This window comes from Parambassis ranga, chromosome 13, assembly GCF_900634625.1.
Source record: "Parambassis ranga chromosome 13, fParRan2.1, whole genome shotgun sequence".
In the NCBI taxonomy this organism is placed as follows: domain Eukaryota; kingdom Metazoa; phylum Chordata; class Actinopteri; family Ambassidae; genus Parambassis; species Parambassis ranga.
In genome coordinates this window covers 15,707,404-15,726,654 of record NC_041033.1, presented here as the reverse complement: position 1 = coordinate 15,726,654, position 19,251 = coordinate 15,707,404, and the positions used below count along the sequence as shown (strand labels likewise).

The following is a 19,251-nucleotide window of genomic DNA, read 5'->3' as shown; positions in this document are numbered from 1 at the left end:
GAGTGGACGTCTTTACTAACTGTCCTTAGGAGTCAGCACTTGTTTTGGTTTTCTGCTGCAGGCACAGCTTGTGACAAACAAATCCACACAGTCACTATAGGTTGGCAGGTCCATGTCCACTTTGTGATGAAAAAAATGGACATTATGGGTGGCACTTCATGGACATGGAAAGTATAATACATAATGCTACACCACATCTTGCACATAGCCTATTGTATTGACTATGTTAGCTTTTGCCTTAGATAAAATAAAAATGCATCTGTGTAATTAAGTAGAGGTATTTTTTTAATTGTCCCATCATCAGTAATTCCATCAATGTTGTAAAAACATTTAATTACAGATCATGCATTCTCAGTCTCAGACATGGCTGTACAGTATATTTTACCTGTACTTTACTTCCAGACCCTGCCCGAGTGATCAACATGCCCCCGGTTATTTATGTCCCTCGGAAACTGCCAGGCATCATCCGCTGCCCGGTGGACGCGAACCCACCTGTGACGTCAGTGAAGTGGGAGAAAGATGGCTATCCGCTGAGAGTGGAGAAGGTCAGTCTGCCTCGAGGCTTGTGTTGTGAGTGTTGTTGTTTGTTTTTTGGAAGGTTGTGAATTTGGTGAAGTGCTGGAATATGTTGCTGCTGTTGAGGGCAGGTGTGTATTGAACAAACATTTCCTTCTTATTCAATGGATTTTCTTGTCTTGTAGTACCCCGGTTGGAGCCTGATGCCAGATGGAAGTATCCGGGTGGCGGAGGCCACAGAAGACTCCCTGGGCACCTACACCTGTGTGCCTTATAACGCCCTGGGTACCATGGGCATGTCCCCCCCTGCCACTTTGGTGCTAAAGGTACATGGCACAGTTTTTGTCACATCAGCTGTTTCATTTCTACATGTCTATACTGTGTAATATGTGTGTGTTTATGAAGGATCCCCCTTACTTTAATGTGAGGCCTGGGGGGGAGTACCGTCAGGAGGCTGGGAGAGAACTAGTAATCCCCTGTGCTGCTTCTGGAGACCCTGATATACCAACCATCACCTGGAGAAAGGTGACAAACACGAACCTGAATTCAAATTAGTGTGCTTTATTTTGCCTCTACCTGCTGTATGCCGTACTGAAATGTGTCTGCCCCCTGTTTAACCGTGTTGCTGTAATTTTCATGTCACTTGAAGGTGGGGAAGCCAAGCAGGAGTAAGCACAACATCCTACCCAGTGGCAGCTTACAGTTTCTGTCCCTCAGCAAGGAGGACCACGGAGAATGGGAGTGTGTAGCCACCAATGTGGTCACGAGCATCACTGCCAGCACGCGTATCCTAGTCATCGGTACAGACAGTCTGCACGGCGCTCTCAGTGACCCTTTGTGGTTATTTTCAGTTCACTGTGATCCAGCTTTGCTCTGTGGTTTGAGTGATTACTTGAAGAAGACTTGACTCGTCCTTACCTCAACCCCAATTTCCCCCTTATTAAAATTTCATCCGATCATATCTGTAATAGTTTAGTACAGTTAATTTAAAGCCTGAACGTGGACTGAGGAAACACATGCTGCAGCTTTTATCTGATTCAGTCTTTTTACTCTTAAAGTGTTTGAAAGGCAAATAGAGTGATGAAATTCTCTTTTTTAAATGTATAAAACAGTACCTAGCATTAGCATTCAGATGTTAGCAACTAATGAATCCTCCATATTGCTTGCTTATATTGTGGCAGTATCTTTACAGCTGTATTAGAAGACATTTGTAATAGATCAGTACCTTTAAAGCTGCCTCAATCCGCTGCATATCCTCACCAGCATGTAATTATTCTGGCATTGATGATTATAAAAAAAAAATATAGGCCTACATGGAACAGCAATAAGAGGAGCACAAGTCAGTATTTCTATAAAAAAATTGTAAATTATTATCATTATATTATTATTTTTGAATTTTTTTCTAAGCAATGCTAACTCTCCTCTTAATATTCTTGTGAGAGGATACAAGCCTGAATTGTTGAACTGCTCCTTTAAGCCTGGTAGTCAGTGAAATGTGAGCAGCTCAGGTTCATTGCCCCGGTGGCGATGCAGCCGCACACACAGCTGGCAGTGCTCCGTGTGACCAGCCCTCAGCTGAGAGGTGTCACAGGGCGTCACAGACAGCTGTGCTCCTCAGGCCACGCTCAGGTCTGTCTTTTATCCCAGCGAGGAGTAACTGGCTTCAGGCCACGCTGCACAGCTGTTATGTGGGTGGGCTGAACAGAGCTGTAGACAGCGACGTTGCTCCTGAACTTGACCTTAACGCTGGTCACCAGCTCCGAGCCGGCTGTAGGTTATTCACCACGAGCTGGCAGATTCTCATCATTTGCACTCAAACTGTATAAAAAAGAATAAATATTGGGAGAACATGTATTAGCTGATAATATTAGTTGATAATACAATAGGATGTGTGCATTATGAATTTATTTCTCCTCTCTCTGTGTCTCTGTGACCCGCTCAGGCACCAGCCCACACGCTCCTGGTAACATCCATGTATCGCCCTCAACAACCTCTGCTAATGTGTCCTGGGAACCGGGTTATGATGGCGGCTTCGAACAGACATTCTCTGTGTGGTACGGTCCAGTGTGAGTGCTCCTGCTTTGCTTTTAAAAAAAAAAAAAATCAAAGAAACACTTCCTGGAGGTTATCGGCCTAGGTTGACATACAGTAACTTCAATGACGATGATAAAAAATGAAGTTACAGCTGCAGCTGACGGTGGAGTTGTTTTGACAGCACATTTCTCAGGGATGTTTAGCTGATGTTTTATAATTCACAGCGTCCTGTCCAAACATCACTTTTTCACTTGCTAGTGGTCAGAACAGAGAATATTACTATTTTTTTATAAAATAAAAAAAGGTAGTAATCAAAGGTGCAGATTAGTTACATAACAGTGAGAGGAGATAAATAAATGAATAAAGTAAAATAGTCACATTAAATGAATAAAACAACAGACAGGCTTTATAGGTTTAGAAATTCTGGTATTTTAATGAAATATGAACAACAAATAAAAACTTTTGTGTAGAGAATAGATATATGGTAATGGGGAAAAATGGGGTCAGGATCTCATCTCTATTCATATGCTTTAGAACAGCTCCAGTCTGAGAAGCTGTGGGGACACCCTGTTTCAGGCATCACAGGCATGTCAATCAGGTCCAGCTCCATGAAGTGCTGCTTATATTATATCTATTTGCTGGCTGAATCTCAAATTAACAGAAAAAGACACTCTTCATTATTTCATTTTTTTCTCCGACGATGCTGCATGTAACTTTCTGTTTGTCTCATTTCTGCTCTCAGGTCGAAGAGAACAGACTTCGGTCCTCATGACTGGCATTCGATGCCGGTTTCTGGTGCTCAGACCTGGCTGGTGGTGCCAGGGCTGGAGCCTGGGACAGAGTACCAGTTCAGTGTGTTGGCACAAAACAAACTGGGCACGGGCCCATTCAGTGAAGTTGTGACAGTCAACACTGCAGGTGGGTGCCGCTCATCAAAGGTTGTTCCAGCCATGTTTACTGGTTCTTGACTTCACAGTCAACCTGCCAAGCTCCACTGAGGCACTATTTATAATTTTAGAATATCATCAGAGGCTGGATGGGAAATATCGCCCTCTAGTGACATGTGAACTGATGTGTACAGGTGTGGAACTTCATCTGGGGATGACAATGTTGGGAGAATAAAATGGATTCTGGTGCCACCCTCCCTTTAATGAAACATAATTACATTTATCTCAACATTGTTTTCTGACTGTCCTGCAGCTAAAAACCAGATGAAAGGCGAAATTTAATTTTCTCATCACAGTCACCCTAAAAACAATAAGCAAATAGTGGGTGGATTGAAATGTTTTGCCCTGAGTTTCACCTGTCAGGCCACATACAATCTAAAATTTTTTTTATTAATTAAATTATTTTTATTATATTACTATTGTCTTATTATTTTTAAAAGTAATTTAATCTTAATAAATGTATCTAAATTCCATATGCAGTGTACCATCAAATTGATTCTAAATCTAATCCTGAGCACCTCTGTCACAACAGGCCAATGTGAGATAATAAATATAATTATTATATGACTAATCAAACAATTTCAGGAAACATGCTGGACTTGCTGAACTAGTTCATGTTCATTTAATCTCACAATAGTAATAGCAGAAAGGACACAGGTGTAACTATTGAAATTAATACTGGCACTGTTCCATGTAGGTGTGCCAACCTGAACGGTTCAGCTGAGCTTTAAAAATATGTGACTGGATAAGATGTGGTTTTTTGATATTGCTTGTTAAAGCAAGCCTGTTGTTCACTAAGGATGGCTAGGCTTGCAAAGTTCTGACCTAATTCACACACTTGTATGACATGCTGACATTATGTTAGCATGTAGCTCAAAGCATTTGGTACCCTTAGGATATTTTGTTGAACTGATTCTCTTCTGGTCCACAGGCTCTCCTCTGGGTACCCCAGAACCACTGGTGCTTCTTACTCCACCACGGTGCCTCACAGCCAATCGAACGCAGCACGGTGTCCTCCTCACATGGCTCCCGCCCGCCAACCACTCCTCACCCATTGACAGATACATCATGGAGTTCCGCCTCGGAGAGAGGTGGGAGGTTCTGGATGACCTGATCCCATCCACTGAGACTGAGCTCATAGCCAGGGATCTCGTTCAGGTCAGTGACATACACACATATCTGGAAACAGTTGCTTCATTATGCCACTGAATCTAGAGGGACAAAGCTGATGAACTTCCCCATGTCCCAATCTAAAGTAATGCTTAGGGTTTATTTATCTGACAGGAGTCCTGGTACGAGTTCAGAGTGATGGCTGTCATGGATGACCTGATCAGTGAGAGCAGTAATGTGGTGGGAGTGTCTAGCACAGGTAAATGTGTTTACACACAGGAGCCTGTGGTGCTTAATGAGTTTTTCAGTGTAAACTGTCTGTTCACCCTTTCATCTGCTCCATCAGAACCTTTCCCTGCGGAGCTGCCTGATGAGGGGCTGGCGCGGCCGGTAGTGGCAGGTGTCGTGGCAACTATCTGTTTCCTGGCAGCGGCAGTACTGTTCAGCACTCTAGCAGCTTGCTTCGTCAATAAACAACACCGTCGCAAACTTAAGCGTAAACCAGGTAGGTCCCCCTGTTTGTTTAATTTAAATTTTGTAAACGTAGCTCCTGTCTGGCTGTAGATGGGTGACTAAATGAGTCTGGATTTAGACGAGAAAGGACTACAACCAGCACTTAAAGCTACAGTGCAAAACTCATTTTTTATACATGAATGTGCAGACATTCCCCTGTTGGCTCATAAGGAGGAGATCAAGAGAAAAAAAAGAAAAAAGATTGTGGCTTAAACTGAGAAGATCGACAGCAATGACAATCGCTTTCTCTCAAAAAGCCAGACTACAACCCTGAGATGTGGGCTGAAGCATAATCAATGTGATCCAACAATGCATTTCTCTGTGTTGCCCTTGAGCTGGGTTAGCTTAGCTTTTAGCTCACATTCGTGATGTTATATTTTGTGACCTATTACAGGCTGTGTACATCATTAGGTGTGTTTTTGACCTCAGAAACTGCTCAGCAGTTTTAGGGCAACCAGCACCCTTCATCCCTCCGACCCTGAAAACCGTGGGACTGATATTATTGGCTATGGTCTACATCACAGCTCTGTTTCTGTTAGACTCCGAGGCTGACAAAAAATGTGAAAAAGTAAAAATCTAGCAGAAATAACATAAGCAGAACTATTTATGAACATTCTTATATGTAAGGGCATTGACAAGGTTTGTGTAATTACACATTTTGAAAGAAGGGGGAGACAAATATTATGCACTGCAGCTTTAACAGCAGCTGTTTAACTTGCTTGTTTACTGGTGGGTGGGGTTTCTTTTTCGGTCTAAGTGTCTGACTTTTAATTTACAAATGCTGAATTGATATGTGTCTGTCCTCTCAGATCCTCCCTTGTCGGTGACACACTTCAGGAAAAGCATTGAGTCGCCGTAAGTAAAGCAACGCCACAGCACCTGCAGCCTGCCAGAGGTGGCTGCTACTGTTCATCTTCTATTACACCTTTCCCATGCATGCTGTGATGAGGCATATACTTGTTGGATGTGTTAGTGGATCTGATTATATCACGTAGCAGGTGTTCCTCAGTACTTTTAGATATATATATATAAAAAAAAAAAAAAACAAATACAGATTTCATGCTCTACTTGGAGGGTGTGGAAGAACATGCACAGTAGCAACCTCTAGCGGATCATGTGCAAATTAAGGAGAGTTCAAAGCAGCAAAGTCAGCATTTTAAGCACATTACCCAGTATGGAGTGCCCAAGCTGCAGTATGTGTATTGATTTTTGATCCATCTGTATTCTTTAACCTCAAACGCTGTCTGCTTTCTGCATGATTCTGTGTTTAATTATGCTGTTTTTTGTTTAGCTGCACATTTAATGTAAATCAGCTACATGTGTGTACTTGTTTGTCTGTAAACCTTGTGTACATGAATGACTGCAGCTCAATCCCAGAAAAAGCTCATTTTCTGAAAGTAATCTGTGTAAAATCCCATTCCAGAGAAAATGTGTGGAGGTAATTTGCCAGATCACTTCTGTCTATTTTCTTATGAAATGGTCCAGGCAGGTCAGGGAGTTTACACTCAGTCCTTCCTGCAAGTAGGTTAGTTAAAAGATAAACCAGGCCCGTGTCGTTTGTCTCCCATCGCAGGCCTCCTCTCACCCCCTTGCCAGGGGTAGAGCCCTGCTGGGACGAGCCTGCCAGGAGCAGTTTCTTGCCCCCGCCGGCCAGCCCCCTGTGAGTGCCTGCCTGCACCAAAATACAGAGTGTGCTGCACTGCACTGGCTTGGCTGCATGGTTAATGCATTGGCTGACAATGATCGTCTGTAGCTGTAGTGGAGCCTACTTCGGGCCTATTTGCATGCACAGACCCTCACGCACTACACAGGGATTAAATTGCATTAGCTCAGCTGCATGTACAGAACAATACCGTATATATGCACTCATTATAATTTATGTCTACCCGATGCATTCAGTGACCCAGTACAGTAAGTGTTGAGTATGCTGCTCCTGGTGTGGGCAAATGAGGCCTGGTTAGATGTCATCTGCTTTCCTCACATCAACATTTGGTGCAGCATATGGAAATTGGTCTCACGTTTGCTTGAGAAGATGTAGAGTCAATAGATCTGTAATATGGTTGTCATGGTTGCGTCGTTGGTTCTTTTCTCATCCTGTCATTGTGGCTTAGTTCTTTAGATGCTGCCCTGTTAAGATGCTGCTGCTGCTGCCATAAACTGGTCTTATCACCATGTAGTCCATTACAGCTGCTGTGATCGAGTGCTCCAGCTTTGTCCTGTGTCATCCGTTTGAAACTGCAGCATCAGAGATTTTTTTTGGTTTTAAAATACATCAATGTTACATCAACGTCAGATTAATTCAGTTCCGGTGTCTACATTTTTTTCCTTCAGGTTATCATCGGGGAAGATAAGTCCAGAGAGCTCTCCTCCATCACGACCTCGCTCTCTTTCTTCAGAGGGTTCCCACGGTCCAGGTCTGTACGTCAGGAAGCTGCCAAGCCCTCAGAGAGAAAGAGACAAAGAGCTCTCCTTCTACAAGAAAACCAAGCGTGCCATTGCCGGCAAGAAATACAGTGTGTCCAAACATGAGGCAGAGGTCACCACGCCTATTGAGCTGATAAGCCGCGGCCCCGATGGCCGCTTCGTCATGGAGACCAGCCCACCTCCCCGCCGCATCCAGGGCTTCCCCTTCGCAGAGGAGTCTGACTTGTACCCTGAGTTCCGGCAGTCTGATGAGGAGAATGATTTTGACCCCGGGCCTCTGCCGCCCATCATGCCCACGCTGCGGCCTCAGCTCTCCCCAACGTCCTCCAGCCTGGAGTCAACGCAGCCCCCCACCTACAGCCCCCGCCTACACAGGCCCATGGAAGGTATGAGCTTTGCAGAGGGCAGTGCACTTCACGCCTCAGGGCAGGCCCCAGCCTCCCGCTACAGGGGCTTCCCCCATGGCCCATTCTATGGGTATCCAGGTAGCCGCGTTGAATCAGGGATTCCACCACCATTCTACATGCCTGACATCAGCCCGCGTAGCTCTGCTCTGTCCTCACCGCCAGGCACCGCAGAGGGGCCCTTTGGTTACCCCTCCATCCCCGAGGAGAGTGGAGAGATGGAGCTCCATCAGTACACTGCCTCTGGCCATTCTCTCTCTCACACACACAGCCCTCCTCCTCGCTCACCTGAAAGCTGGCAGCCTCATGAGTTACCTTTCCTGGGCCTAGAGGGTCCACGGTTCATTTACCCACCTCACCATCCCTTACATCATCCCCAGGACCTCCCTGACCCACCCCCATATCCTCCACATACCCTCCCCCCCAGTCGTCTACACCTAGCCTCCCTGAAGGATCCAACAAGTCCTGGACTCCTGCAGCTGGAGGTCCCTGTGGCTCCCCCAGGCAGAGACAGGCCCTTAGGGCCTCCGGTTAGGCGTTTAGCTATGCAACAGGCCCAGAGTCTCGGCCAGCTCAGACACACGGCCCACGGTGTGGGTGTACCAGTGTTGCCTTACCCTGACCCGGCAGCCCGTGCAGGGAGCCCAAGCACAGCCCCCAGTAGTAGCCCTCAGTCCTGGCTCAGCCCGAGGGCGGGGCGCCGGGCAGACCCCAGCCTACCCCCACTAGTACTCCAGCCCTCCCGTCTCTCTCCGCTCTCCCAAAGCCCCCTTAGCACCCAGCCAGGTTCCCCAGACATTCTCGTGCGGCCCCCTCCGCGCCCCAGCATCCTCCGCACCTCTCGGTCTCTGGAGATGCCTGAGATCACCCTGCAGCCCTCAGCCACTGTCAGTTTTTCCCGGAGGTCCTCCCTGACCGCCTCTCCCACTCAGAGCCAGGGCGCCAAGCAACCCAGCCCCAGTTACCACGCCCACATGTCGTATGCCTCCACTGCAGCCAGTTACCCCTCCCAGTCCCCCTCTCCCCCTCCAGAAGGCAGGGATGTTTTCGGGCAGAGGCCATCCCAGAGAAGGACAGAGGAGGAGATGCTACCCTCAGAGCCCTCTCAGCTCCAGATATCAGCCTCAGGGTAGGTGATCCATTCCAGTTGAGAATAGTCGCATTTTTATTTAAAGAGGAGACCTGCCTCCTCATCTGCTCTCTATTCCAAATTTCCTCAGTAATTATCCAGTTTTACTTTGATGTTTCCATTTAGGACTGATTAAAATGCATATTGTACTTTAATATGCAGAAGGCATGTAATTGCATTTAGCACACATTGTGTCAGTTCTTAAAAATGACAGCTCTCTCTCAAGTTAGCGGCATGCCAAAGCTCAAACTGATTTTAAGATCAATGTATCATTTGTTTTTTAATATCTTAACCTCATGAAATATTAATGGAAATGCACATTTAAATTCAGAAAAATACACTCAGTTTGATGAAACACAGCTAATGGCTACAGAAACTTTCTGTCCCTTTATAACAATGAAATATTTTTCACAGGTTAAATCAGGTCACAGATGAAGTATTACTATGACAGCGACAACTTGTGTGAGGCACATTAAATTGACATTAGTCACAACATAAAATGCATCACTCTTTGAATCACACCTTATAATGTTTGCAGGCTTTTTTAATGCTTAGTAAACAGTTTACTAATGCTATAGTGGTATAGTATAAAGTATTTACCAACTTTTACTCTCCTCTTTTATCCATTTATTTCATTCAAGGATTGATTGAATTTGACTGATTTTCTGCACAAGAGCTGCATGTCTGGACTGAAATAAATAAACATATAACTTTAGTTGTTTTTGAAGGATCTTTTGCCCTTTTAGAATATTTAGAGCATTGAAAGTTCTTCAAATTTAACGACACATTTTTTTTATTTTTACCCAGCCCAAAACTTTACAAAAAAAGGATATGATAGAACCCTAACCACTAGGTCTGCAGGTCTGCTGAATAGTGTAATCATAAGGTTAGTAAGCCATAAATAGAAGGTTATTTGTTTTTTATTAAAAATAATAAGCACCCAAATGCATCCAGACCCTTTGTAACTCTTTTCCAGAAGGTCAGAGGTCAAACAATCCATCACATAGCTAAAGACCAACATCACGTATTACTGGAGAGTGATTGTATAGCATTAGTAAATGGTTAATTTCTAATTTTACTTTAATTAATAACAACTTTTGAATCTTTTGCAAAAGGTGCCATACCAGTAAGGAAATCTCCTTAGTGATTATGAGCTTGTTTTATTTCATTTTTAATGTCACATTATAATATTTTGACATTTTCCTACTATATTAAGACAGGACACATACATAAAACTATAGCTGAGGCTCGTTTACATTTATGCCCTATTACTGTACACGCTCCAGTGCCCCCTCACACCCACTTCTTAACCCTAGCAGCTACAGTCATATGGTAGCTAAAGCCACAAATGCAGAAACTTGCTCCTGCACCATCACTGGCCTTTAAGGGAACGTAGCTTATAGGGCTGCAGCTTTATAGAGGGTAAGGGTCTTACCTGATTTGTTTTTGATTGATCTCAGCTATCTGGGCAGCGTTGTTGTGACCCGGTCCCCTACGCCGCAATAGGTAAGGGTCGGACCCATGTCTGAGAGGGGAGGGGTCAGCAGGGGGAGGGCTCTAATCACTCTCTCCTTTAAAGGGGAATCGCTTTGGGTTGTGCCTCTGTGCTGGATTCAAGTGAAGTACAACTAATGGTTATAATGACTGCAGGACACATTTGTCAATACAGTTTCTAGGCACAGTAAGCCTGCTGTGGCGTAGCCTACAGTAATTAGGCTTGTGAGCAAGCAGGAGGAGTGGTTTTGGACTGTGGAGAAGCATTTTGTCTTTTTCATTGTTTGAATACAGACATGTCTCCCTGCACCAAAAACAAACAAACAAACAAACAAAAGCCTTGAATCAATAGAGGACGCACATGAATGATAGACTGGAGTATTCCCCTTTAAAGTTTTGTTTCATGTGCAAAATGCCATGCATGCATTCTCTAAACTTCTCTCTACGACCAAACAAATAACAACAATTCTCAAACTAAATTCTTTGTCACATTTGTTGTCTTAAGTGCTTTCGTTTTTCTGTCATGTGACTGTTTTTAATGGCCATTTCCTCTTCCTGTCATGTGACTTGTTCTTTAACGGCCATTTCCTCTTCCTGCCATCTCCTCCCGTCAGCATGGTGAAGCCTCTGTACGCAGTGTATATGTTTATGAAAGTGTGCTGTATAGTGTTTATGTCTATGGAAGTGTACCTTAACACGCTGTGGCCTACGCTCACAGCCGCTGTGATAATGGAAATGTTCTCTATCTGTCCAGGACTGTTGCAATTCTCAGATTTGTCTCCCCCTCTCTGCTAATGGCTCTCAATCTCTCTCTCCACAGTGACAAATGATGGACAGCATCTCTAAAGCTTTGTGTTCCTATGATCTTTGAAACGATACATGTTTGGCTTAATGAAAGCATTAAGTCAGGGTTTTGAGTATTCATCTCTTTAAAAGGCAAAGCCTACATCGTGCCTCATGAACCTGTAATTCTATGTTTAAGTGTTTGTGAGGTCATTATTTAACTTTATTGCATTTTTCTATGAGATGGACAACAAAACCAGAGTATTCGGTATGAGGTAAAACTGCTTCAGACAGCCTGTGAAAGTGAAGATACTTTAACTTCAATGTGATTACTTTGTGCTGATTAAACATTATTTTCATTTAAAGCATGTATCACTCATGAAATGAAAATAGTTCTTCAGCCCTTAAAAACAGGTTCTATTTGGGAAGACATGTGTAGACAAACTTCATGTCAGCACGCTGAGCAGAAATGCTGACCGAGCACCAGCTGCAGGGGTCGGCAGTCTTTTCTCTCACAGACGTTTATGCAACACCAGTAAAGTGCCTGTCTCTCACACAAAACATAAGATTTCACAGTACAATGAGATTATTTTAGCACCTTATACCTACCTGTTAATGTCCTGCTAGATTTGTTCACAGTATTGCACCTGGGTGGTCAGTGGTATCAGCACCTGGTATGTTGTTCCAGCAGATCGTCATGCCGACATTAATTTATCATGCTGGTTTAAGCTCTTGGATGACTCGCCCAATTTAGCAACTAATGCATTATTTAGGGGGGGATTTATTACTATAATTTATTCAGACCGGTTAATATTACAGCTGATTATATTGGCCTAAAGAATTCTACTGTCTACAGTCCAAATTACTATTTGCTTTGACATGTATAGGCGCATGTGTCAAAGGTTGCCGACCCCTGACCTTGTGTTCACTGAACATAGATGTCTGAAGAGAACAATAAGGCCTCATTAGTACAGGAACAACAACTTTACAGTTCCAGAAATTATTTTCATTTTATGAGTTTTATACAGCAAACTAAGCAATACTGCCCGCATTTCTAAAACAGTCACTATTTACAGACCCAAACCTGAATGATGTGTTATTGTCTAAACCTGAAAATGGTTTACTTCATTTTTAGTGGTTGCTAAGACACCATTATGTCCCCATTTTTCAGATATCAAGCTTTTGAAAGTGAATTAGAGAATACAACAAATGAATGATGATGATCAATATTATAACAATAAACCCTGGACTGGGTCTTTGATGTAGTGACTGTTTAACAACAAGCGTATAGCCAATAATTTCACCAAATCCACTGCCACCTTATGTCAACTATTCTTTATCTTTTTCATTCTTCTCTCTGTGTCTTTCTTTATTTGTATCTAACTTTTATCATCCATCAATGCAGATAGAAAGTGGAAATTCATCATCATAGTGAGAGGGCTCTCAATAGAAGTTCAAGAGCTCATCAGCTCATGTGATAGCACCTACTGGAAATAGAAATGAGAGTGCCATTTTGTTTTTTTTTTCACTCTGAGACGTGACTGTACACGACTGTTGGATTAATGCAGAACAATGTGTGCTGTGCTGTCTCTCGTCTTCTCAGGGAACCTCTAGGTGCGTCTAGTGATACTGCCGGGTCTGAGAGCTTACCAGCACTGCTACACCACTGTATTACTAAAGCCAAGGGAGTGGCTGCTAACAACAATAACAACACAACCTCCGCTAGGAGAACAGGTTTGTATGATGACCCGAGAGAAGGGACAAAAGACGGATGTGGCTGGTGAATGTTTTTAAATGAAATTATTCTGTTCTGTGACTGCGAGTACAGAAAGGTACGTGTGAAAGGAGGACCTGGTGCAAGAGAGCCAGCAGCATATTCACTGTGTGTAATGTACAATGTGGTACAACACGGAAGTTCCAGAAACTGCAGTTACCTGCATGATCACTTGATGCAAATCCGTTTTAATCCATTTTAAATGACTTAAAACTTGATCTTTGCAGAGTATCTCCCTCTTTATGACATGCAGTCTGTTTGACACACAGTACATTTTGTCTTCAGAGAGTGGACACTCTGCAATCCACAGTGACTTTACTGAAACACCTTCACGTCTGCTATGGGTGCAGCTGTCCTCGTATAATTTCACTGACTGTCGTGCTCTTTTTCAGGTGTGTCCCCCTCTCAGACCCTGCAGCAATCTCAGACACCCCAAGAGGGAGAGGATCTCAACTACCACAGAAAGAGGAAAAGGCAAAACAAGAAGAACCCCTATTTCTATTTGACCTCCTTCCTGCACCGCAGGCAGTCTGAGGAGGACCAGACAGGCATTCTGGCCAATGCAGACTCAGAGGGCCCAAATTATGGGACTCTACATTGACCTGTGTGCCCACCAAGCCATTGGACTCGACTCTCCCCTTACCGAGAAACCTCCACCTCAGCCCCTCCCTGCTCCATCGCAGTATCAAACAAATACATTTCTTATAGTGAAGTTCATCTGTATTTTGGGGAGTGGGAAACGTGGAGCTGAATACTCCGGGGTTATCTACAGACAAGAACTTTTCACCACCACTTGTCTAACTTGAAAATATATAATGTATATAAATAGTAAAACAAGGGAATTAAGCTTCCTCTTACAGTAATAATGATGTGTTGGTGGAGTATGTCACAACACGTTACAGATTTTTCACTCACTGGTCATTTAGGGGTCCATATCTTTCGGTTTTTCAGTGATACAGCGTACTGTTAAGCCTCTGGTGCGTCCTCGGACAAGGGACATGAGTCTACCTTTCCTACAATACGAATAGTGTCAGTATTTAAACACAGGGTTCTTACTGCAAAATATACCTCAGTAAAAGCAGAGTTGCTGTAATTCTTGTGGTATACTGTACGTACTTGACCTTTTTACATATGAAGCATATGGATAAAAAGGTTTATATTACACACCACTCTCATTCAGATGAACAATATGGCCTAACTTTATCTAATTTAGAAGCTTTTTACTATCAGTAACAGCTGGCATATATTGTGTTTACTTTGGTTGTGATTCGATGCCAACCATTAGAGGACGGTGTCTTAGTATTTGTAGTGCTTGATGGCTGTTTACACTCATCACTGCAGCACTGGCATTAAGACAAAGATCATAGCCTTCATGAGATCTCTCAAACTTCAAAAATTTGGGACTTTTACGCTTAACAGAGGTTGGACTCAAAGCCGGAACGGGGTGACAAATGGTGAAGTGTACTGTATGTATTTCATTATTAAGGAGTCATTTGTGAAACGTGGCACACAGGTGCCTTTTTTGCCTTTTGTTTAGTTTCTTCTAACATAAACTGCCTTTTTCTTCGCCTTTTCATGTTTGTCTCTCCGGGGTGGAGTGAGGGACTCCAGTATTATGTGTAAATTTTTACTTTCTCTGCCAAGGACACACACACACGTAAGAGAAAATGCTACAGAAGATTTTCTTTCTACCTGCTTCAACTGTGTATATCTGAGTAATAGGACAGAACCAGGAAAAAAAAGATGACGTTTAGATTGGAAAAAAAACAATAAATACACTTTACTGTCGTAGGACGAGCACTGTACATGCAACAGCTGTTAAAAAGCAATGGGAAATGTCCAAACTACGGCCACCCTGACTGTTTATCTCTAACAACTGTATATTACTTGCTCGCTACTTCTCTGTATGTTTGTTCATTTTTCAACACTAACCGATAATGAATGTATGTTTAGCTGTACAGGAAATGAATGTCCAAATGTCGCTGTACATTGAATGACCCTGTTAAATCTTGCTTATAGTGCAGCTTCAGTCAATGAAGATGACTAGCTGGCACATTAAGTCTAAATTCCTCCTATTTGCGTTCCCACACTGGTTCTGAGCCCAGTTTCCTCCATTGTGAGGACTGTGGCCACTGTAAAAAAAGGTGTATGAGTTCTATCTTTTTTTTTCTTAGAATTCTGACCTTACTTTTTTATTTTGAAAGCAAGGCATATTACATTTCTCATCAAAATTCTTGCTTTAGATTGTTATTTAAAGAAATCTGACTTAAAATTGCAACTTTTTAGGTAATTCTTATCTCAAATACTTGAAAATTAGATTTTACGCCTGATTTAAATGTCAGAATTAAGATTTTGAAAGTCACAAAACTAAGTTTAAAAAATTCTTTAACTCACAATTTTACTTTTTTCCTAAGAATATTTTTTTTTTCGTTTTACATTTTAAGATTTGTTTTGGAATTCTGACTTTTTCCTCTAATTTTCCAAGTTTAAAGAAAGAATTAAAAAATGTTTTTTAATTCAAAAGAATTCTGAGAAAAAAATCTTGGGCTCAGACATGTCTTCTTGTTGCTCTTATTGCCCTTCTGTACTAAAGCTTATTTAATTGCTCAGAGACATATCAGAGACGTATCCACTTAATACCCACATGAATGAATCGACTCAATGTCTGCTTAAGAAAGTGCTGATTGCCTGAGGTGAGCGTCAAAGTGCATATTCTACTTTAACAAATTGGTTTCATGTAAGATACAAGGAGAAAAAAAACAATCTATATTTGTTATATACTGTACATGGTGTGTATTGTATTTGTAAAGATGAATCAAACCATGTTCTACAGGAAGACCTGTATCTTGTATGAGGATGTATGAAAAATACGGGACGGCTCCCAAGCAAAATTAGATTATTATATCAAAGTATTTGCTTACAGTACAGCTTTAAGTGGATAATGTTTTTCAAATATTTTAAGGTGCCTAATTTGTCATACTTTAGCAGACATTATTTTATCTGAGAAAAAAAAAACGTAATGTTAGTACCGTACAGTGTATTATCGCCATAGCCCGCTGGCTGCACAAGTTGAGTAGTATTTTCTCTGATGTATTAGTACGTGAATGCCCATTGGAAAAAGCTTTAGAAGCAGAAGTATGTTGCCCAATATTATATTTCTGGAACACAGTGATACTGTATACTTTTGCCCGCCCATGAGCACACATGTAGACTCAGTCCAGATCTCTCCGCCTTCACGTGTCCAAAGCAAATAAACTGAAGCAAACTTTTTTCTAAGACTCACGGACATGCTGTAGTCATGTACAATACGTGCTGTGGAGGAAATTGTGTTTACATTAGTTTGATGAAGAAAAGTGTGTTAGGGCATAGTTGCTTTGAACATTACGACTTGGTGCTATGTTTAACTTTGTGGTGCTGTAGAGTTAGAGGTCTAAAGATTTTTGTTTTTTTGTTTTCTCTGTTTTCTGTTTCCACACTTTTGGCCCTGTGTGTTTGAGCAACTAAACTAGCTCCAGTAGACTCTTATCATAACAGTATCATGGTGTGACCACAGTGATAGACAATACTGGAACGTAGTCGTATAACCTCAGATAATAGAGACTTGTGACATTCAAATGAACTCAAATGACCTGTTTTCTATAGTGTGTTTGCAATGTCTGTCTGTGCTTCCAAGGTACCCTCTCTAAAAGTATATTTGTGATGATATTAACCCAGCCTAAAAGGAGAAACATAACCTGATGTAGATTAGTCACACAAACATGTACGCACACACACACAGACACACACGGGAGGGAATCTGAGAGCATCGTCAGGTCATGAGGGGATCTTTTTATACACACTTCCTGTACTGTAGGTCTTTGGTTAACAGCACTGTTTTTCAAGCACACTACTGCAGGGACGTAAGCGTCTCACATCACCCCCCCACCCCACCACCTTTCTTCAGCTCCTACTAGTACTGTACAGTATAGCCATGAGTAGCCATCGGTCCACATTTGTATTTATTCTCCTGGTAGAAGGGTATATTGGGAACGCTCATACATCCTCTCCATGGGTTTTTTTCTAAAGAATGGATGTCGTCTTCCGGGTTTTTTTTTTGTTTTTATCACTTTGTTTAGTGCACATTCAACAGCAACATGTACAGTGTTAAAGAGGGCTGCTTTGGACGTACTGTTAGCTCAGTTTTTTATTCTCATTTTCTTTTCTATTTTTCTGCTTACAGCTTTTAGTGCATCACTAGGTGCTGGTAGGATGATACTTAGAACAGATTTGATTTTTTAAATTGTATTAATCTTGCATGTAGAGACAGTACAAAAAAAAAAACGCCTATTTAGCAATCATTCATGGACATCCAAGCTGGTTGTTATTGGACGGAAAAATAGAACTATGTAGTATTTTCTATATTCTCTGTTTTTTCATGTGTACCAGCACTGAGAAACTAGAATGTATTATGATTATGATTATTATTATCGTAGGCTACAATAAGCACTACATCGTTGACTGTTTTAGCTAAAGCTCATACTCAAGCAAACCACGTAGTGCTTAAAAAGGACGAAAATTGACATTTCATTTCACCTTCATCCACTGAACTCTGTGCTGTACATCACATGTTTACATTCTGTACTATATGTTGTCGTTTTTTTGGTCTCCATATTGTTCATATGTAAATATTTCAAAACATTTTTTTACTTTTAAAACCAATAACCTGATGTTTTTGTTTTTTATTATTATTATTATTTTTAGACTTGTCTTTCTGTTCTTGTCACCGCATCAGGTATTTACGCTTCACTTAACTTTTTTTTGTGAGCAATTAACTCATACTGTATGGTGCTGTACCAAAGCCTTATGTATAATATTTGTATTACTTTTCTCTCATTTGCCACTGCTGTCCCAGTAAATTCTGTATTGTCTGAGATCATGTCTTATTCACTCTTCATGTTCAACTGCCATGGATCTCGTTTTCTTTATTGAGTAAAAACAGAAAACATGAATGAACTATGACGTTAAGGAAAAAAAAAACACTCTGGCCTGTTCTCCGCAGGCTTGGATGTACAGCGACAGTCGCCATTACAAGCCTTGATTGGGGAAAAACGCACAGGCTCACTCCTGGTGGCTCGTTTATGATGTAGACATGGGCCTAGCACATGATCTACGCTCTATCTATGGCATGTCTGTGAGAATATGAAAGCGGTGTTGTATTCATGTCACCATATCATTTCAAATGCTTAGTCCCATACGAAATTTTCCTCTCAAATTTTTGTATTTTGATATAATAAAAAAATGAAAAGAGGTTTTATTTTTCCTTGTGGTTTTGTCTGCGCTGTAGTTCATGTGCTGGACACAGGGTGTAAGTGTTGGGCAGAGAGTGGGGATAAGTGTGTGAGATAAGAGCTGCTTAATCAGGTCAGGGGCTTTTTTTGTTCATTTATTCTAGGACACATCAGGCAGAAGCAGCATAGCAGTGCCAGGTTACAAATTCAAGAATACAATTATTCTTTAAACTTATTGTCAATAAGGCAAACCTAATTCCGAATATAAGGATTAAAGACAGCGTTAAAGGGCACGCTTGTTGTTAAATGATTGATATTTTGACCCCGGCTCTGCCATCCCCACCCAGACATTAAGGAATGAACTATACAACGAACAAGGAAAGCAAATAACCTGAATCCTGAGGTCTGCCACAATGACCTTTGTGCTTTTGTTCCCCCTCTGGCGGGCCGGGAAGCAAACAAATGAGCAGCCATCTGCATACACCTGAGAAAAATGAAAAGTTCAGTTAATCCACTGGTTAAACACATTAACTAAATGTCAAAGCACTGCAGAGGTTTAGCTGCTTTGTACATCTCACTATTACCAGTACTGCAGTATTAGACAGAACAAACAAATTTATATTCAATATATATATATATATATATATATATATATATATATATATATATATATATACACACACGTATATATATATATATACGTATATATTCTACAAATGTAACATTTAAAGCAACGTCTTGATATTTTGATTGCACTTTTTTTGCTTAAACCTCATAACGAACTGTTAGGTCTCTCTTTATAGGGAGTAGTAGAAAACAGTTAGCCTAGCTTAGCCAAAGTTAGTCTATTAGCTAA

At 41.8% G+C, this 19,251-nt stretch overlaps 1 protein-coding gene across 1 annotated transcript in view; it reads left to right on the top strand.

The window, feature by feature from the left end:
• igsf9ba (immunoglobulin superfamily, member 9Ba) overlaps positions 1–14,567 on the top strand; it is a 46,875-nt gene extending 32,308 nt beyond the window's left edge. Inside the window, exons 8-20 of the mRNA XM_028419986.1 lie at positions 403–545; positions 702–842; positions 922–1,041; positions 1,166–1,316; positions 2,459–2,570; positions 3,293–3,468; positions 4,429–4,655; positions 4,782–4,866; positions 4,954–5,112; positions 5,930–5,975; positions 7,452–9,077; positions 12,958–13,088; positions 13,521–14,567. Coding sequence (XP_028275787.1) covers positions 403–545; positions 702–842; positions 922–1,041; positions 1,166–1,316; positions 2,459–2,570; positions 3,293–3,468; positions 4,429–4,655; positions 4,782–4,866; positions 4,954–5,112; positions 5,930–5,975; positions 7,452–9,077; positions 12,958–13,088; positions 13,521–13,729 — 3,326 coding nt within the window. The 3' untranslated portion in view covers positions 13,730–14,567. The remainder of the gene's footprint in view (positions 1–402; positions 546–701; positions 843–921; positions 1,042–1,165; positions 1,317–2,458; positions 2,571–3,292; positions 3,469–4,428; positions 4,656–4,781; positions 4,867–4,953; positions 5,113–5,929; positions 5,976–7,451; positions 9,078–12,957; positions 13,089–13,520) is intronic.
• Positions 14,568–19,251: the final 4,684 nt, after the last annotated feature.